The sequence below is a fragment of the Mauremys mutica genome, chromosome 8 (genome assembly GCF_020497125.1).
Source record: "Mauremys mutica isolate MM-2020 ecotype Southern chromosome 8, ASM2049712v1, whole genome shotgun sequence".
Lineage (NCBI taxonomy): Eukaryota > Metazoa > Chordata > Testudines > Geoemydidae > Mauremys > Mauremys mutica.
The window spans coordinates 91,092,887-91,112,168 of NC_059079.1; the positions used below are offsets into that span (position 1 = coordinate 91,092,887).

The 19,282-nt window shown below is 38.2% G+C and overlaps 1 protein-coding gene across 3 annotated transcripts in view; it reads left to right on the forward strand.

Moving 5' to 3' along the window:
- CREBRF (CREB3 regulatory factor) overlaps positions 1-17,845 on the forward strand; it is a 34,421-nt gene extending 16,576 nt beyond the window's left edge. For all 3 annotated transcript variants that reach the window (XM_045028188.1, XM_045028189.1, XM_045028186.1), the window contains 5 exons: positions 9,293-9,487; positions 12,430-12,619; positions 13,148-13,221; positions 13,520-13,642; positions 13,876-17,845. In XM_045028188.1, the coding sequence (XP_044884123.1) occupies positions 9,293-9,487; positions 12,430-12,619; positions 13,148-13,221; positions 13,520-13,642; positions 13,876-13,991 (698 nt within the window). In that variant the 3' untranslated portion in view covers positions 13,992-17,845. The remainder of the gene's footprint in view (positions 1-9,292; positions 9,488-12,429; positions 12,620-13,147; positions 13,222-13,519; positions 13,643-13,875) is intronic.
- Positions 17,846-19,282: the final 1,437 nt, after the last annotated feature.

A 19,282-nucleotide genomic window follows, 5' to 3' on the forward strand; every position in this document is an offset into this window, starting at 1 on the left:
TGCTTTGGAATGATTTATAGATATAGATGGCAACACTTTACCCTTACATAGGACCTTCCATCCAAGGATTTCAGATGCAAACATGAAACCTCACAGCACCCCATTAGGTAGGTATTCTGCCTGTTTCACAGCGAAGGTCAGGATCACACAGTCAGTAGTAAAATCAGGAAGAGTGTGTAGAATTATTGACTCTGAGCTTACTAGACACGACTGCATGTATCTATCCATCCCTTTCCTGGGCTGGGATGTATTGAGTCAGTTGCTTGATAGTGGGATACACAGAGCCTTACAGCTCTGCAATAGGTTGTTTCTCTTAGTGTATCAAGAGAATTTTTATCCCCTGACAGTTGCCTGAGTAGCCCATGTGAAGACTAGTAGACTATCAGTTGATAGTCTGTCTAGATCAGGGAACTCAAACTCAAATCACCATGAGGGCCACATGAGGACTAGTACATTGGCCCTTTTCATACAACGATACAAAAGTATAGTCAAACATGAAAAAAATGAAGAGTAATATAGTATGCTATTAAAAGTCAATGTATTAACTTTTTAAAAACTGTAATGTGAAGCGGGGTTTTAATAAAATATAAACACCTGAAACTATTCCTTATGTGGTCAGGGGGGAGGGGAGCTTGGCTGCTAGTGGAGTCGGCGCCTATGGCAGGCCGCAGGAAATAACTCCACAGGCCACACGTTTTTGAGATCCGTGGTCTAGATCCTACTGGACAATTGTCCATAATACACAGATCGGTCCTATAATTGTCCCTAATTGGCCCCCTGTTGGCAGTCTCAGAGACCAAGCATTCAATGGTACTGTGGATACAGAACTCTTCTCTTATCTGCAAGTAGAAAACAGAGAACTAACCCTCATCTGGAAGGTAACAATGCGGTAACTATTACTGTAAAGATTAACTATAAGCAAAGAGGGCTTTAGCTAAGGGGCTTAGTTTTATTAGTGGGCATATACATTTTACACAACTTTCTAGCATAGAATAGACATTAACAGCTGTTACAGACATTTGACGATATATAACTTTGGGGAGGAAACTCAAAAGGCAGTTAAAAAATTCCACTTTAAATCAGCAATCTCAGTCAAGCACATTTGTAAGGAAGAAGTCGTGAGTAGACCTTGTATAAAACAGTGTATTGGGTATTCAGTATGCTCTATATTACTTCTACATGTACATTACAAGTCTTTATTAACATCCTCTAAGCTTTCCCCCTTCGTTGCTTCTTTAGGGAATCCTCTCAACTTACTCTTTTTCTGAAGCTTTAAGTGGCTTCTGTTACATTTTTGTGTGGTATGACTTGATTGCCGTACTGTATAACTCCTGGACCACTGTGCCACATTATTAGGTTCTCATGTTTAATAATATGTAATCTTGAAAAGGATTTTTTTTTAATTGCTGGAATTTCAGTTAGTGGCATTGCATTAATTGCTCTTTTGAAAGTTTTTTTTTCTGACCAGCAATCCCTTCCACCTTCTATTAAATACTACTGCTCCTACATGCAGCATAACTAAGAAACAAAAAAACCTCTTGGCCTATAAAAACTCACTGGAGCTTCAAGTAAATAATGAAGGTCATTTATTCCAAGCGTGGAACTAAAAGATTAAATCACCATATAGTCTAATTACACTGTACCAGGGTTTGTGTTGCTTCTTTATTTTTCTAACCCAGCATGGAGCTTTGGCTTCACTAAAGTGTATCCCAGGCTAAACACACCTAGATGGGAAGGAAGGAGTGGTGAAACAAGCATAGAGCAGGAAGACTTTTTCATTCTGTTATATTGAAACTAAAGGTAGAGAGTTAACTTTGACACAGAGATGCATTTCACTGAAAGGACAGAGAACATACTGTTTTTATTGACTCCTATCATGTATATTTTCTACTTTGATTCACCTTTCCCTCCACCACTCCCCGCACTGTATTTCTGTGGGTTTATGAAGCACTGACTCATCTGAAACAATGATAAACTAATAATCTGCATGTTTCTTCATTATCCATAGTTTAAAGCAGTGCTTCTCAAAGCCGGTCCGCCGCTTGTTCAGGGAAAGCCCCTAGCGGTCCGGGCTGGTTTATTTACCTGCCGCGTCCACAGGTTTGGCCAATCGTGGCTCCCACTGGCCGCAGGTCACCGCTCCAGGCCAGTGGGGGCTGCGGGAAGTCACAGCCAGCACATCCCTTGGCCCGCGCCGCTTCCTGTAGCCCCCATTGGCCTGGAACGGCAAACCACAGCCAGTGGGAGCCGCAGTCGGCGGAACCTGCGGACGCGGCAGGTAAACAAACCGGCCCGGACCGCCAGGGGCTTTCCCTGAACAAGCGGCAGACCGGCTTTGAGAAGCACTGCTTTAAAGGACATCCTAAAAGTGGATGGCCAATCTCTATCGAGCAACAACTGTTTTGAGGTCTTATCCTCCTCACTCAGTCATTGCGGAGGCACATCTTATGTGCGCTGCAGCTGAAAAGAGGGATAATCTAGTAAATAAATGAAAATTACACTTTGGGCAGGGGTTGGTGACTCAGTCTATTTAACTACATTCTCCCTTTGTCAGGCCAGCACTGAGTTGTTTCTGCCATGGAGGCAGGAGTGTAGCTAATGTATAGTAAGAGCATTAGGAGCCCAAACTTCAGCAAAGGTCAACTGACATTGCATGGGATTCCAGGTGGGTTGTCTAGGTTCTCTCTCACACTAGCTAATAGAGGACCAGCTGTTTTAAAAACAGAATTTCTCTATGCCTTTTCCATTATACAGGTAATAGAACTAGGGCACTAGTTCCTAAATTGATATATGTACCATTTCTGGGCATTCTAAGCTCTACTTTCCTATAATACTGAGAATTGATGCAGCACCACTTTCTCCTACCGACCTAGGAGTATTTAGGCTCAGATACACTTTTTGGCGTAGCCAAAGCTCCATGCTGGATTAGAATATTCAGTAGAATAAGAGGAGGCACTAGCTGGTTCATCTGAGGTCTAGCTGGTAAATTGCTTAGAAAGGCTGGGAACTGCTGATTTAGCAAGATGTCAGGGTGGATTGATTTAACTTTCAATCATGATATAGATCAGCAAGCAAGAAACATTTAATCTTGATCTGCATTTTACTCAGTTATTTTTCTATAGAAAGATTGATTCTTATTAGTTGCAGATCAACATTTTTAATGGTTACTTACCAGATAAATGTAGCCATTACACCAAATTTAATAAATCCTTTGGATAGCCAGGAGCATAACTATACATATATGTTAAGTTATACAATTGCTTAAATAAATACATTTGTTCAGTATCTTAATTATTACATTTTGTTATGTTAGAAAATGATGAATGACACATTTATTATTTACTAGATTAATATGTTATTCATGATTTGTGTCCAGATGCATTTGGATGGAAATAGGAATTCAACTAAAATGCCCCAAAACTGCACAATATTTTTATTAGTTTAAAAAAAAACCTACCTAAAATGTTCTGGGTACATAAGAAAGATTTATGAAAACATGTTTTGATATTTCAAACTGATTTACTAAATAAAGGAAGTCTTATCTGTAGTTAGTGAATTGAACTGATTTTCTTATCGCTGTGTTCTTCAAGATTTTAGAACTAGTAGATCTCATGCAACTCCCACTCAGTTTTTTGACTTTTAATGAATTAGTCATTGAACTGACATAGTTGAACAAACTGAAATTAAAAAATATTCTCTCTGAACCCGCAGAAGCTACTACTGGTGTCAAATGCTGGGTTAGCACTTCAAATTTAATTTTAAATAGGTTTATTTTTAAAGTATGAGTAAATTATCCATTTTTATTCACCCTACAAAGTTTCTCAAGCTCCAAAATGTTCTTGCCAGAAAACCAGGTCCAGAAGGATTTCTACAGACTTGTATACTTCTTTTTCAAATCCCTGAACCCTAATAATACTGGGTAGTTACAGAAACAAAACGGAGTAGGTCACAGAGTGCATTTTAAAGCCTAAAGAAGATTGCAAGGGTCTTTCCTTATCCTTACCATGAATTGTGTGTGATTTTTGGGGATTAGGGTGATGGCTCATACACTGTTCAGGAAAATTTACCAGACATGCATGTCTGGGTTTTTTGTTTGTGGACTCTTTGTTTTAGTTGTTTTTTACAATGCACAATTGATGGTTAAGAGATCATGTTCTCTGGTTTAGGCACTGACTTTGTGTGACATTGGGTAAGTCACTTAACTTATCTGTACTTCAGTTTCTGTCTTTGTAAAATACTTTTCTACCTCAATATGGTGTTGCAAGGCTAAATCACTTAATATGTGCAAAGCTCTTTGAGACCTTGTGAGGCAGAGGTTTTCAAATGGTGGCGCGTGCCATCCTACGGGGAAATGGTGGAACGTTCGGGGAGTAAGTGGTGACTCCAGCCCCATGTGTCAGGGCTCGGGGAAGGAGCTCCACCTCCACTCCCTGACTCATCTCAGCAGGCCACCCTGTGGGTCAGTGTCAACATCTGCTGCAGCTGAGCGGAATTCCGCTCATGGCAGCCTCCGTGCCCAGCACTGGCTTCACCCACAGACCGTCTCATGCGCTTTTTCCTCACCCTGAAAACCTGGGATGGGAGGGGCAGGTATTGTGTCTATTTCTGTCTGGGTTGGGGGACACAACCAAAAATTGTAACTCAAAGTGGGGCTCAGCTCAAAAAGTTTGAAAACACTGATTTGAGGAAAGATGCTTCTCTTGATTATTGCAGGTAGCTTATTGGATGCAGACTCCCTTACTCTTGCACATAGAATGTAGCAAAGAGTGTATTTGGTTGATCATATTCTTAACTTTCAGTACCCATTTCTTTTACTAGTCCAGCGGGTCTCAAACTTCAGCAACCCAAGGACCACCATTTTGATTTAAAATTTATCACGGATCCCCAAGCCCTCCACTCCACCCCTTCCCCAAGGCCCCACCTCTGCCCCTCCTCTTCCCCATCTCTTTCCGCCTCCTCCCCGTCCCTCCCAACGCCTCCTGCACACCGCTGAACAGCTGTTCCATGGCATGCCGGAGGCACTGGGAGAGAGGGGGAGGAGTTGATCAGCGGGGCCAGCAGCCCTGGACATGACTCACAGACCCCCAAGGGTCCGCAGACCCCAGTTTGAGAAACCCTGTACTAGACTCTAAACTGAGGGCACTTGCATTAATAGCTGCCCCTCTGGAATGACTTGATCTAGGCAGGGTCAAAATCAAACTAGATCATTTTCTTTTCCCTTCCCTCCCCAGTGACTCCAACATATCATCTTATAAAGCAACTCTTGAAAAGAATGGGTCCAACTAACTAAAAACTAATAATCCATCTGTTTACAGAATGCCCTGAATGTCTAATATTTACCCAGCCTTGTCATTATCTGGAGAATCTATGTTTGGTAACTTTTCTGTTCCCCTTTAGAACAATGTCCCAAGACACAAGGAGAACGGCTCAGTAATCTAAACTTCAGATTTGAAATATCCTTGGAATCACAGTGTGAATTTTGTTATGTGTTTTGATGGTCCTGTAAGCCATTTCAGTTTTGCTTTTGTACAGTATAAAGTTCTATTAATTTAGAATGCCCAAAGGTGCCCAAAGAGTGATAGGTGTTAACATGACCCAGTCACTTGTGTAAAAATTACAGTATTATGCAAGGGTTTGGTTTATAGCAATGTCAGCCTGCTTAGTACCATGACAAACACACCATTAAAAATCCTTTTAACCTTTTGTTAAAGATACAGAAAAAGAAAGAAAAACAGTTAAAGCATTTCAAATGAAAGCCTTACTTAATACTTTACATTTTAAAACAAATGTTATTAAACAGTAGGAAAAGATGTACGCGAAATACTTACCTTCAGAAATGGAAGAGATTCCATCACTGGTCTGGCAAGCAACGTCTTTCACCTGTTCATTCTTCCCTCCCTCCTGTCCTTGACTATCTGTTAAAGATAATCCTGACTTTAATTCTAAATTCTGTTAGCGTTAATTTGGTGACTATGACAGTCTTTCATTCCTCATCTGAGGGATTATCAGTGTTGGCTGATTCCACAACCGTGGGATTCATGAAGGGATTGAGAAGGCTTTTTCTTTAGATTAGAGAACCCACTCCTATGTGGGATTTAAATTTAGTACTTAAATGTCTTATGAAACACCCTTTCTAGCCAGTGGCCACTTGTTATTCCCTTCTTTACATGTCCATGAAGGCTGCTTTTTGGTGGCCATCACCTCTGACTGAAGAGTTGGGGAAATACGGACTGTAATTGCGGACCTTCCCTTTATAGTGTTTTTCAGGGACAAAATTTCATTACATTCACATCTAAAGTTTCTTTCTAAGGTGTTGGCTGAGTTTCACATCAACCAAGTCCTCCATCTCCAAGTTTTTTTTCCCTCTAAAGCTACATCAGGCCAGGGAGGATGCTGCTTTCCATACCTGGATGTCAGGAGAGCGTTAACCTTTTGTTTGGGCAGAACCAGATTATTTAGAGGATCTCCCAGGCTGTTTGTCTCAATTGCTGACAGGCCCAAAGGGTCCACAGTCTCCTCCTAGAGATTCTCAAGGTGGATTTCTGAGTAATGGTACTTCTTGTTATGAATTTGCCAATATACACCCTTCTCCTAGAGTGTGAGCCCATTCTGAAAGATCTCTATCTACCTCGGTGGCGTTATTTAGAATCATAGAACGGTAGTGCTGGAAGAGACTTTGAGAATTCATCAAGGCCAACCTCCTGTGCTGAGGCAGGACCAAGTAAGCCTAGACCATCCTTGACAGGTATTTATCCAATCTGTTTTTAAAAACTTCCAGTGATGGGGATTCCACAGCCTCCCTTGGAAGCCTATTCCAGAGCTTAAATGCCTTTATAGTTAGAACGTTTTTCCAAATATCTAACCTAAATCTCCCTTGCTGCAGATTAAGCCCATTACTACTTGTCCTACCTTCAGTGGACATGGAGAATGACTGATTACAATCCTCTTTATAACAGCCCTTAATATATTTGAAGACTGTTAACGGCTCCCTCCCCCGCCATCTTTTCTTTTCTCAGGACTAAACATGGCCAGTTTTTTTTAACCGTTTCTCATAGGTCAGGTTTTCTCAGCCTTTTATCTTTTTTTGTTGCTCTCCTCTTGACTCTCTCCAATTGTCCACATATTTCCTAAAGCGTGATGCCCAGACTTGGACACTGTCCTCCAGCTGAGGCCTCACCAGTGCTGAGTAAAGTGGGACAGTTATCTCCCATGTTTTACATACAACACTCCTGTTAATATACTCCATAACGATATTAGCCTTTTTCTCAACTTTTTCACATTGCTGGATTTAGGGCAAGTGGCCTTAAACACATTCCCATTATTGAGATCTGCAAGGCTTGGACCTTGATACATACATTTTTCCAAGCATTATGCAATGCTTCATTCTTCTAGATCAGATGCTGCCCTTGGGATTGCAATCTTTTCTTCAGTGTTGAACTCTGCTCCAAGCTCCCTCCTCTAATGAGGATACTGCTCAGAAGTCACCTGAAATAGAATATCCATAGGGATACTAGTTGAAGAAGGCAAAGTCACTCACCTTGTGCAGGAACTGGAGTTCTTTGGGATGTGTGTCCCTATGGGTGCTCCACTATCCACTCTCCTCTTCCTCAGCTTCAGAGTTTCCAATATGGGACTATGTGGTGAAGAAAGAACTGGGAGTGGTTTGCCTGTGCAGTCCTAAATATCTTCAGTGTGGGGCAGAAAGATGTGTAGGGTGCATGCGTGGGTCAAACAGACATTGCTACCAAAAGTGTCTGACCAGAGTTACATGGGATGCTTGTGTTCTTTGAGTGGTCGCTTGAAGAACTCCAGTTCCTTCACAAGGTGAGTAACCTCTCCTTTTGAGGCAATAGGGTTTTGGCAGCAATGCTTTCACCATGTTATAATACACTGAATGCCATTATAGTTGGCTTTAGGAGGGAACAAACTTATCAAATCATCATGGGAGTTTACCAACCCAGGTATAAAATCTATATTCTTACATTTATTATGGCAACCATGATGGGGAAAAAAACTGATATTTAATTCACATCATCCTGTCTTCCAAAAAGGAAAATATGCATTAATTAACAAATAGAATCCCAACGCTTATCCTACTCTCTTGGTGCATGAAAAAATTGAAGTGAGATTCTCTGTCTGTGCAATAAAACCACTAACATCTTTACTTATTACATCACATCATTCCATGTCCTGTTCCCAATTATCCATTTTTGTCTCAGCAATTTGTTTTTAAGTAACGCTCAATATTTTACCTTTCAAAAATTGTCCTGTTTAAAACTGCTGTGAAGAACTAAGTGGATAGAGAATAAAAGATAACTAAAATAATCCAGTACCAGTGCTGTAAAGTTGGAAAGTGAAAACTCTCTATTCTGTAACCTGGTGGTATAGGTATTAAAAACTGAGGCATAAAAACATGTTTTTAAATAATATATTTCATACAAACTGCATCCTAATTTAACTCGAAAGTGTCTTTTCTTTGTAATTGGATTATTTATCTCTTCTCCTTTGTTATTACAGAGGTGCAGACAAGGCATCAAACTGAATGGATCTTGGCTCTAGTTGTTTAGATGAGAGGTGGGGCTGGTGGCAGATAATGCTGAACAGAGGGCCTCCTATACTGGAACTTTCTCTCTTCCATTGGTCTGATGAAGCTAGCTATCATGACCTTCCGGGCATGCTACAGGGGTGATCTTTTTTTCCCAAGCTTTTGAGGGTGTCAATGAGACAAAGTTTTGTTCTGGACTGATTTGATGGATTAGGATCTTGCTCTTTGTCCAACTTGCCCTTTAGGATGCTTTTTTGTTTTGTTTAAAATTCTGCATTGCTGGATAGATTCATTTATGAAATGAGGGAGAACTGGAATGTTTTTGTGAGAATTGAAGGACAAAGTGATGAGAGAGGTACAAGAAGGCTATCCAACACTACAAGAATTGCGGAGATGGCAGCTCTCACATTGTATGGTGGGCAGATTGTGGGGAAGAGGAGAGCTGGATCATCAGTGGTATAAGAGCAGAGAGAGGCTTTGGATGCAGTGGGGACTTTCCCCAATTCAACAGTCACTGTCTTATCACAGTTGCAGCTGCATCAATAGCTGGATTTATGGCAAATGCCAAAGTGGCATACAAGGTGAAAAACACGGTTCATTAGATAGTGTGGAGCAAGTCTGTTGAGAGCTTTAACTAAAAGTCTTCTCACTTGTAGTTTCTTGAAGGCTTGGTTTGGTACCTGTAGACACATTAGAATATTTCCAACCTTGAGTTTATAAGCTGACTAATGCAATTTATTCCTGTAGGTTACGAAAATGATTCGGTGGAAGACTTAAAAGAAAGTGCTGCAGTATCTTGCCGAAAAAGAGGCAAACGAAGATACTTTTGGGAGTATAGTGAGCAACTGACACCATCGCAACAAGAAAGAATGCTGAGGCCGTCGGAGTGGAGTCGAGATACGTTACCAAGTAACATGTATCAGAAGAATGGGCTCCATCATGGTAAGAGTAGTTCTTTAGTAACCAGTTAGCGTCTTTGATGCTGTCATCTTCATATACCGATGCTGTCTCTGACTTCATGTAAGGAAGCTCTTGTTTTGCTATATGAGAAGGAATCACTGAAACAGTATAACTTTTATTTAACTGTTTGGAATCTGTAGTGCATCCAGGGAAGAGATAGTGCCAGTCCTCGCTTACAGACAGCCCCCCAACCTGAAGCAAATACTCACAAGCAACCACACACTAAAAACACTAACCCAGGCATCTATCCTTGCAACAAATCTGTTGCCAACTCTGCCCACATCTATTCAGGGGACACTATCATAGGACCTAATCACATCAGCCACACTATCGGAGGCTCGTTCACCTGCACATCTACCAATGTGATATATGCCATCATGTGCCAGCAATGCCCCTCTGCCATGTACATTGGCCAAACCGGACAGTCTCTATGCAAAAGAATAAATGGACACAAATCAGACGTCAAGAATTATAACATTCAAAAACCAGTCGGAGAACACTTCAACCTCCCTGGTCACTCAATTACAGACCTAAAAGTCGCAATTAATCAACAAAAAAACTTCAAAAACAGACTCCAACGAGAAACTGCAGAACTAGAATTAATTTGCAAACTGGACACCATTAAATTAGGCTTGAATAAAGACTGGGAGTGGATGAGTCATTACACAAACTAAAAACTATTTCCCCATGTTAATTTCCCCCCTGCTGTTACTCATACCTTCTTGTCAGCTGTTTAAAATGGGCCATCCTGATTATCACTACAAAAGTTTTTTTTCTCCCACTGATAATAGCCCACCTTAATCAATTCGTCTCATTAGAGTTGGTATGGCAACACCCATTTTTTCATGGTGTGTGTGGGTGTGTGTGTACACACACACACACACACACACACACACACACACACACACACACACACACACACTGTATTTTCCACTGCATGCATCTGATGAAGTGGGCGTTAGCCCACGAAAGCTTATGCTCAAATAAATTTGTTAGTCTCTAAGGTGCCACAAGTACTCCCCGTTCTTTTTGCATATACAGTCGTAACCTTCAATATACTTTCCCTCCGGAGGAAAGTGAATGAATTGAGAATTGCAACTCCTGAAGCGTCTCAGTGGCAATACTGAATGTTATAAAATCTTCTCTGTGCAATACTTCTAATGTCGTAAATTAGTAACAAACCTGATCTTTCCCCCTCGATACTGGGAGGCAGATCCAGTGTTGCTTGCAGTAGAGTTGACCAATACATGGTACTGAGATGCACTTTCATTCAAGTGTCAACTAAAGAATAAGTCAACAAGGTAGAGGTCTCTCTTGCCTGGCTTCTCTTCACACACTCCTTCCACCCTTGTGTATGTGACAGGCTTTTGGAATAATATCCATGAATACTTAAGTATCTTTTCGGACTTCTTTGTTACACCCTCTTAGAACCTTAAAGTAATATTCTGTCTCTTTCCATTTGATGAACATATATCATATTTCCATCCTGTGACTTTTTTTTACAAGCCAACTTTCCTGTATTTTGGACATTATTGATGCTGTCAAGGACAAACAGTTCTGAGAATAGAGTTTGTTCTTCTGTCTTGTGCCCTCTACTGGTAGGCAGTTCCCCTCCGTGGTCATAATTCTGAAGGGACATTGAAGTTAATGAAATAAACAAACTTCCTTAGTTGTACTGTTAACATCCTCTTGCGCTACTGAAATTGAAAACTTCCTCTGTCATTTTTAATACTGATAGTTTTCAAACCCTTTGTTTATAAAAAGTAATGCTACATGCTGTTCTGTCTGGGGTGGAAATTTTTTAATTCAGTTAATGCATTTCTGTTTATTTAAATGTGGAAAAACTTATAAGTTGCAAAAATAGCAATATATCTTTATCACTAACAAATATATATTCCAGATTGGGATTTGCACTTCTGTTTACTTTTATCAGAAAGTCTTCAATACTTTCTTCAGAGGCAGAGCTGTCTTGCAAGACCTTTGTACATAGAACTGCCCTTTAACTGAATGAGTTCTGTATGCAGAAGGCTTGTAGAATTGAGCACTTTGTTAGCATCCAGAAGATGCAGAATTTAACATGTGTGAAAGGCCAGCTGATGCCTCATGATAAGCCATTTTAGTTATCAGTTCAGCTGGGAAATGTCTCTGGGGAAAGTGTTTGCCAGTATCTTTGTTGTTTTAAGTAAAATAATATCTTTCCTGTTTTAAATAAACTTAAGAAAGGGAATGTGTAGCAGAAACAAATACTCCTAAGAAATAAAGATCCTGATTTTTTTTCATGCACTTAGTCAGTTTGGTTTTACTAAGGATAGGAGAAATACAGGAGATATGTGAATTGCATATGTTTTATAAACATCAGTATCTATAAAGAGATTTCCTCAAAGATATCCACAAGGCTTTGACTAGTCTGTACAATTGTTGTGCTTAGATCAAGCTGTCGTTTATTGTAATACCAACCCTTTACTCTCACTTCATGAAGGAAAGACGATAACAGAGTAATGGATTGTTTTATTTCTTGGTGTGAATTTGATGACCATGCAAGTGAGATTAATGGAATGAGCTACAGTGGGAAGGTGTTATGAAACCTTGCTGTTTTGCCTCATCCCTGACTTGTAGCATCCACAGTTCAAAGATTATCCTGCATCCCACTCATCGCTGCTCATGCATCTCAGTCCTAACCAGCAGTGTTTGCTCTCCTGGTTCTGGATGGATTGTCAGTAGTGCCAAATTGTGTGGTGGTCCTGTTTATATTGCAGAAGGTAACAGGGACCTGACAGGTTGCACCCAGGTCTCCAGTGATGAAAAGATAACCTACTCCCCAGATGCGCACAACCTACTCCCCAGATACAGTTTAAGAATGTTTTTCAGTTGTATGTCTCTGTATTCTAACACCCTTCAACCCTGTCATCTGTGTATTCAAATAGGAAAATACGCAGTAAAGAAGTCACGGAGGACTGATGTGGAAGACCTGACTCCTAACCCCAAAAAACTTCTCCAGATTGGCAATGAACTAAGGAAACTGAATAAGGTGATTAGTGACCTGACACCAGTCAGTGAACTTCCCTTAACTGCCAGACCGAGGTCAAGAAAAGAAAAGAACAAACTAGCTTCCAGGTAAACTTTAAATGGCTTTTACCTGTGTGAATTAATCCTATTTGGGATTATTCTAGACATGTGCTTTACAAGTGAGACCTCTTTGAATTTCTTACTTAGAGAGAGGCTTGACAACATTGTAAGGTTAGTATTGACAACATCCTTGACAACATTGTAAGGTTAGTATTGCTTTAACAAAAAAACAAAAACAAAAAAAGCCCCCAAAACAACCAGGGCATCTGATTCACATTGAAAAATGCAAACTAGATTGTACTTTCTTTCCACTGGAAGCAGGCCTAGCTGATAGATTTTTGGCACAGACCCAGAAAGCCATCCTGTTAACTTAACTAATAGGAATCTGAGATGCTACAGGAACTGCTGCCATATTGCATTTCTTTGTGTATACGAGTGATACCAAATACAAGCAGTGGTTGTAGAGACAATGTGGGAGCAGATAATAAGCCACAATCTCTGGCAGCACGGATGGAAGTTATCGGTAACGAATGTTCTATAGCGATCAGAGGCATATTGACTCTCTCTCCATTACAGGGCTTGCAGACTAAAGAAGAAAGCCCAGTATGAAGCCAACAAAGTGAAGCTATGGGGTCTCAACACAGAATATGGTAATTAACTTTTTTCACTTACACAATTTTCCCTTTGTCTTAATACAAACAGTTGTATGGTCTGTATTTTCACGTCACCAGAGTCATACTTTGGACAATATTTTATGCAGAAAAGGATGTTGTATTTAACTTGTAGGTAGTGCGTAAAGATAACTTGGTTTGCTTTTGATTAGTTATTTGTGTTGTGGTAGTGCTATTTTAGGGCCCATTGCTATAAAGTGCAGTACATACACATAGGGAAACACAGTTCCTGCCCAAGAGAGATTACTATGTGATCCAATGTTGTCTTTTTCTGTAGATAATTTGTTGTTTGTGATCAACTCTATCAAACAAGAAATTGTTAATCGAGTGCAGAGTCCTAAAGATGACAGAGGAACCAACATGGAACAGAAGCTTGATGTACTTATTAAAGATACTCTTGGTAAGGAATAAACGTAATCAACCACATACTCCAAAACTGTTACGTAACAAGTGTTGAGTCCCTTCAGCCTAGTATTTCTATAGGAGCAGTTGCCCAATTATCACAGAGCTTTAGGCATTCTGCTTGGTTACTGACCAACAGCAGGAATTCTGAGAGGTTTTGTATTAATTAAAATATGCACATATGTGGGAATAAAAGAGATCTTAAAGTACATCCCTAACTTTCCTTTCCAGGACTACCTGTAGCTGGTCAAACATCAGAATTTGTGAACCAAGTTTTAGAGAAAACTGCAGAAGGAGACCCCACTGGTGGCCTTGTAGGGCTGCGAATACCAACGTCAAAAGTTTAACAGACATCATTTCACCTAATCTCATTGGTCAGAGCTCTACCTGTGTTAAGTACTCCACTGTAAATTTCATTCTGGTCTGCATGTCAGTTTAGCATTATGTAAACACTTAAAATTAGGTTCCATAGTTTTTTAATAACAATGTAACAAGATAAGTAAACGCACGATATAAAATGCTTAATTAGCATTTTTGGAGCATAAACCATATAGTATTAAAGCTGCTTCAGGCACAAATACAGAGATCATATAATTTGCTTTAGAAGCAAAAACACATTTTGTGCTAGTAAAAATTTTAGCAAAATGCTGAACATTGTGGCAGGTTTATGCTCTGAGTAAAATTAAAAATTAAGAGGAAGCATTCTTTGTAAACTGTCAAAGTTTAGTGGGTTTTTTTTAGAATTACTGCTTTTTTTCTTCTAAAAAATAAAACCAATAAGCTTTCTTTGCACCCATTAACTTGTACATAGTGCACACAGCATTAGAGCTAGTGTGCCATATAAGACTTTAATTTTCTGAGCTTAATATTGTATTTAAATGTCTGTGAAAGTAAGAGGAGAAAAAAAAGTATATTCTTTGTGCCTTGTATTTTGGGGGAGAGCTATAAATATAAGCTAGTAAAGTTTTTGTACGATGAAAACCCTGAGGAAAAAACAAGATGTATAGATGGTAAGATTATGGGGTTTCATGTATTTGTTCCAGCTCTTACAAATTTTTGAATGTATATAAGAATATGTTGAAAATGTAGATATATGCCACAGAGTCTATGTATTGTATAAAAGATGGCTCTAGAAAATTCAATTTCGGTACTTGGCCGGAAGAAAACAAATACTTGCACATTAATGCGATTGTTTATTTTTGTACCAAAGACAAATGCAACTGATATGGCAAACTGCCAGTCTAAGTAAAGTTTTGCACAGCTTACATGATACTGTACTGAATGTAAAAAAACAAAAACAAAAAAGAAAAAAAAAAATTAAAGGTCAGGGTTAGGGATCTTACTGAACTGTGAATTTTTTTTTTTTGTTTGGGTCCAATTATCTACAGAAGGAGCATTCATACATAATATTATTTTGCTGTTCTTCTAGTTCGCTTCCATAGTAGATAAGTTGATGACCATCTCGAAGTCTTTCAATCTTTTTTTTTCTCTGCATTTGCTGTAGGAAATTTTTAATATATGTGGATTTTAGAAAGCTATTGGAAAAATAGTTTTCAACTTTGAGAATTTAAAAAAAATTATTTAGCTTGTTGTAGGATACTTCCACCAAACAACCAAAATAAAATTATTTTTATTGTAATATGTATATATGTAAAGAGGAAAAAGAGCTACAAATAATCTAATTCCTTAGTTGCCACTTTTCCAGTTGATGTATTATTATGCATGTGATGTTTCAAAGGATCAGCACAGGCTTAAAACAAAAACAAAATTTATAGTTTTCTTTTATATTTTTGTACAGAAATTTCAAAACTAGCTTCTTTAAACTTATATGTGACTTATTCTTAATTCAGTAGTTTCTATGATTGGGAAATACTAACACTCGTTAGTTCTTATTTGCTCTTCTGCTCATAAGAGTTTGCTTTGTTAGTCAGTGTTTAGAGTATAAATGAAAAGCTTTATCTCTTGACGAGAAAGTCCTTTATGTCAAGGCAAGATCATTCTCTGGTTTCATGGACCCCTTTTTTCTCCCCTTTCCTTTTTATTTAAAGATAATGACAAAACACTGTCTACTGAGAATAGAAATACCAAATACTTTAAAATGTAGCTGCTGAAACAATGAAAAGAAAAAAAAAAGTCCATGAAGGTTTTCTTTCCACTCCCTTTGGGGAAATCTCTCTCCTTCATGTAGCTTATCTAAGTTTGTACTGTGACTCCTTTTATGTATAGGTAGGATTATTTTTATACCTAAACTTTTAGTGTAAGAAGGTCTGAATCAAAAGTAGTAAACTAAAGAGTGGAAGATGAAAATGGCAGTCCTGCTACATGCTTGTAGTGTGTCCACAACTTATTCTATATCTTGATATTTTGAAAAATTTAAAAAGGTGGAGGAAGCCAAAATACCACTACTGAACTGTATCACAAGTTTTTCTTTCAAGACTTGTGAAAAAGTACCCAATACTATCTAGTCAAAACTTAGAAAATTTTCTTAAAGGATTTGCAAAACTTGAGCAAGGGACTGTCTTGTTTGTTTGGGGTGGGGGGGAGTTTGTGTGTGTGGTTTTTTTGTTTTTGTTTTTTGTTTTTTAACGTGGTGGGAGGAGAAGCACAGGTTTATAGCTTCAGAACAGAACATAATGGGTCAGCTGCATCCCTGTTGTAATTCTACCAATACCAAGAGTTATACCAGAGATGCATTTGGCCATTGAAATCTTGACAAAGAATGTCAATGTCATGTAAATTTAAAGTCATGGCTATACTGAGATTTGAAATAATGTTAGTCCTTTCTGGTGTTTAAACATTTGTGATGCTGGAAAGGTGCAAACGCTGTATCAGAACTGTATAGACAAGGCAGTATTTCAAAATACAATGACAGCAGTTTTGCAATCAGGTAGGATTTACATGACAAATTAAACTGACGATAAGGTAGAAAAATGCCCTTTTCTAGCTGCTCAGGAGTACTGAGCTAATATTGCTTTATAGCTTTTTATTTTGTCTGAAAACCAGAATATGATTTTGGTCTAGCATTTCAAAAAAGACTTTGAATCTCTTTAGTGGATTCCGTACCCTTGCATTTCAGTGTTTTCTATGTATTATTTTAAGTTAAATAGTTAAAAGCTTTTAAATAGTTGAGCTTTTTAATGTTGACACTTTATTTTGTACCTATTTATATAAGTATGTATATCTTAGAAAAGCACTTTGTTTAAAAAGAAGAAGAAAAAAAATGCGTTTTTATATGATTCCTGCCATTTGCTGCTAACTCTGGGCTGGTCAGAATGCTGCAGCGATACTTGATCTAAATAAAACCTGGCAGTAAAATGTAGAGTAAAGTTAAGACCTTTGCTGGTTTAACTTTATCATAAAGATGACATAGGCAAGCTGTGCAGCTTTACATTTTAACCAGGGGACTCTGTGGCATTTAAACCGTCTAGAAATGGTTGTACTTTAATGCCAGTAACAATCTGCTTCCTCTAGTGTCATTAAAATATATATGTTTAGTGTATTCTTATCACAAACAAATCTTATAAGGGTAAAAATACAAATGTACATGTTCTGTTTTTTGGAAATTGTGGCATGCATTTTTGGATGATCTTTAGAGAATAGTTCTCTAAAGGCTTTCAGCATTCATACATGGTATGTGGATCTTAATGAAGTCCTTGAATATTTTTGAGTGTAGGCATAGTGAATATTCACTTTAATTCTGTCATCCAAAACCAATTATACATTTTGATTTAATAACTAAAAGTTCTTCCTTTTTTCTGATACACTGGATTCTCTAGAATTTGTTTCCATATTAAAGCATGCTGTCAAACTGCTCTTGTTAAGATCTTGTCAGCCTGAATTTGGGTGCCACACTTTTTGAATCAGTATGATGGACTGCGTGTTCTACTGTACCATGTATGATTCTTGTCCGTTCCTATTTCCTTCATGCCAGATTATGATGTGGCTTTATATTGTGCCTTACTTGTACATTTAGAACTAAATGTTTTTATTTTTCATTCCCCTGAACCTATTAAATCCTTTGACCCTTCTGAAAGCAAAATCAGAACTATGATAAAAGCATCATGAAGGAACTTCAAATGAATCTGATTTCAAATTCTATTAATAGTCACTTTGTATTTGTATGGAAGAGCAATTTTGAATGGCCTTGGGAGATGGGGGTGCTAGGGCTAAACAAATAAAATAAAAAATATTTTCCACTACATCCCTTCAGCTAATGCTGTCTCTGACTTTCATGAGTGTATCAAACAAGTTTTCTGATTTATTTTTTGGGGGGTGCTTATTAAATCTCCAGATAGATGTGGATGTGCTTGATTCTCCTCTCATAGCAGTATAAATCAAGAATAACAACACTGACATCCGTGATATACATTGATGTAAAAGTGATGTGAGGATCGGGTCCAGGTGTGCTCAGTTCATCAGCTTGAAGTTTAGTAAGCTCTTTTTCCAGTTTAAAAATAAATAGCAGTAAAAAGCAAAATTCTTCCTTTATAAAACGCATGGCAAGTCTTTTAAGTAATCTAAAGGACCAGACATATTTCTGAAATACAATACTGCCAGTTTGGGGTTCATTTTTAAAATCTATACCATTATCTGATGTTTGCCTTCATTTAATAAAACTATTAATTTATTCACAAAAATGTCAAGAATGGATGTGCTTTTATCTTCCATAAATCTTTTTAAAACATATAGATAGGTGAAAAATCTTAGTTTTTTTAAAATATCTACTTTGAAAGGGTTGTATACAGTTGCCTTCAGCAGAAATAGCAAATATAATTTTGTTCCTCAAACTTGCTTAGCAGTCTTCCTGAAATTGTGTTGAGGCATAGCCCAGTTATGTAACATGAATGTTTGTATCTTTATTTGGCCTCGGGACCTGAATTTCAAGAATGTGTCTAATCATGATTTTTTTTATTTTAAAGTTAAAGGTTTCAGTTGGGTACCACTAGTTCAATATGCTACCAGATGAAACCTTCGCTTATTCACAGAGCTGCAGTTCATTTTGTTTATCCTAGGGATCATGCAAAATACATTTCAAGTAGTTACTGCTGAAGTGGCTGATTCTTGTTGTAACCATATAAAGGGCATTACCATGTTGAGAAAACACCACTTTTTTTAATATCCCAGTTTACGTTGGAGATATTTCAATGTCCACATTGTGGAAGTGGTACTCTAGAGTATATTTTTTCCCCTGCATCCAAAAACTGAATGATACCTTGCTGATGATGTTTGATTTACATTATACAATAGGCCATGATTTTTAATGGATATAGCATGGTAAGGTGTGTGTGCTGAATTTATACCCCTCAGCGTCTTAGACATTCATGAACTTCCACAGAGACAAATGCTGAGTATGCATTTATTAACTGTCTTTCTGTTGAGCATTGGAGCCAAAAATACAGCCAGATCCATTTAAGACAAATCTCAATTTTATTTTTTAATCTGGACAAAAATCCTAAACTCTTTATTTTAAGCAAGCAATATATACTGTAGTACTGTACCAGCATTTAAAGATTGAATGGGTTAGGAACATTGGAGAGTTAGACATCTGGATAAGCCAAACTTGAGTGCATAGAATGGTTAGAGTAGGATTCTCTTGGCTTGGACTTCATAATTACAAATGCATCTTCTACCACAATAC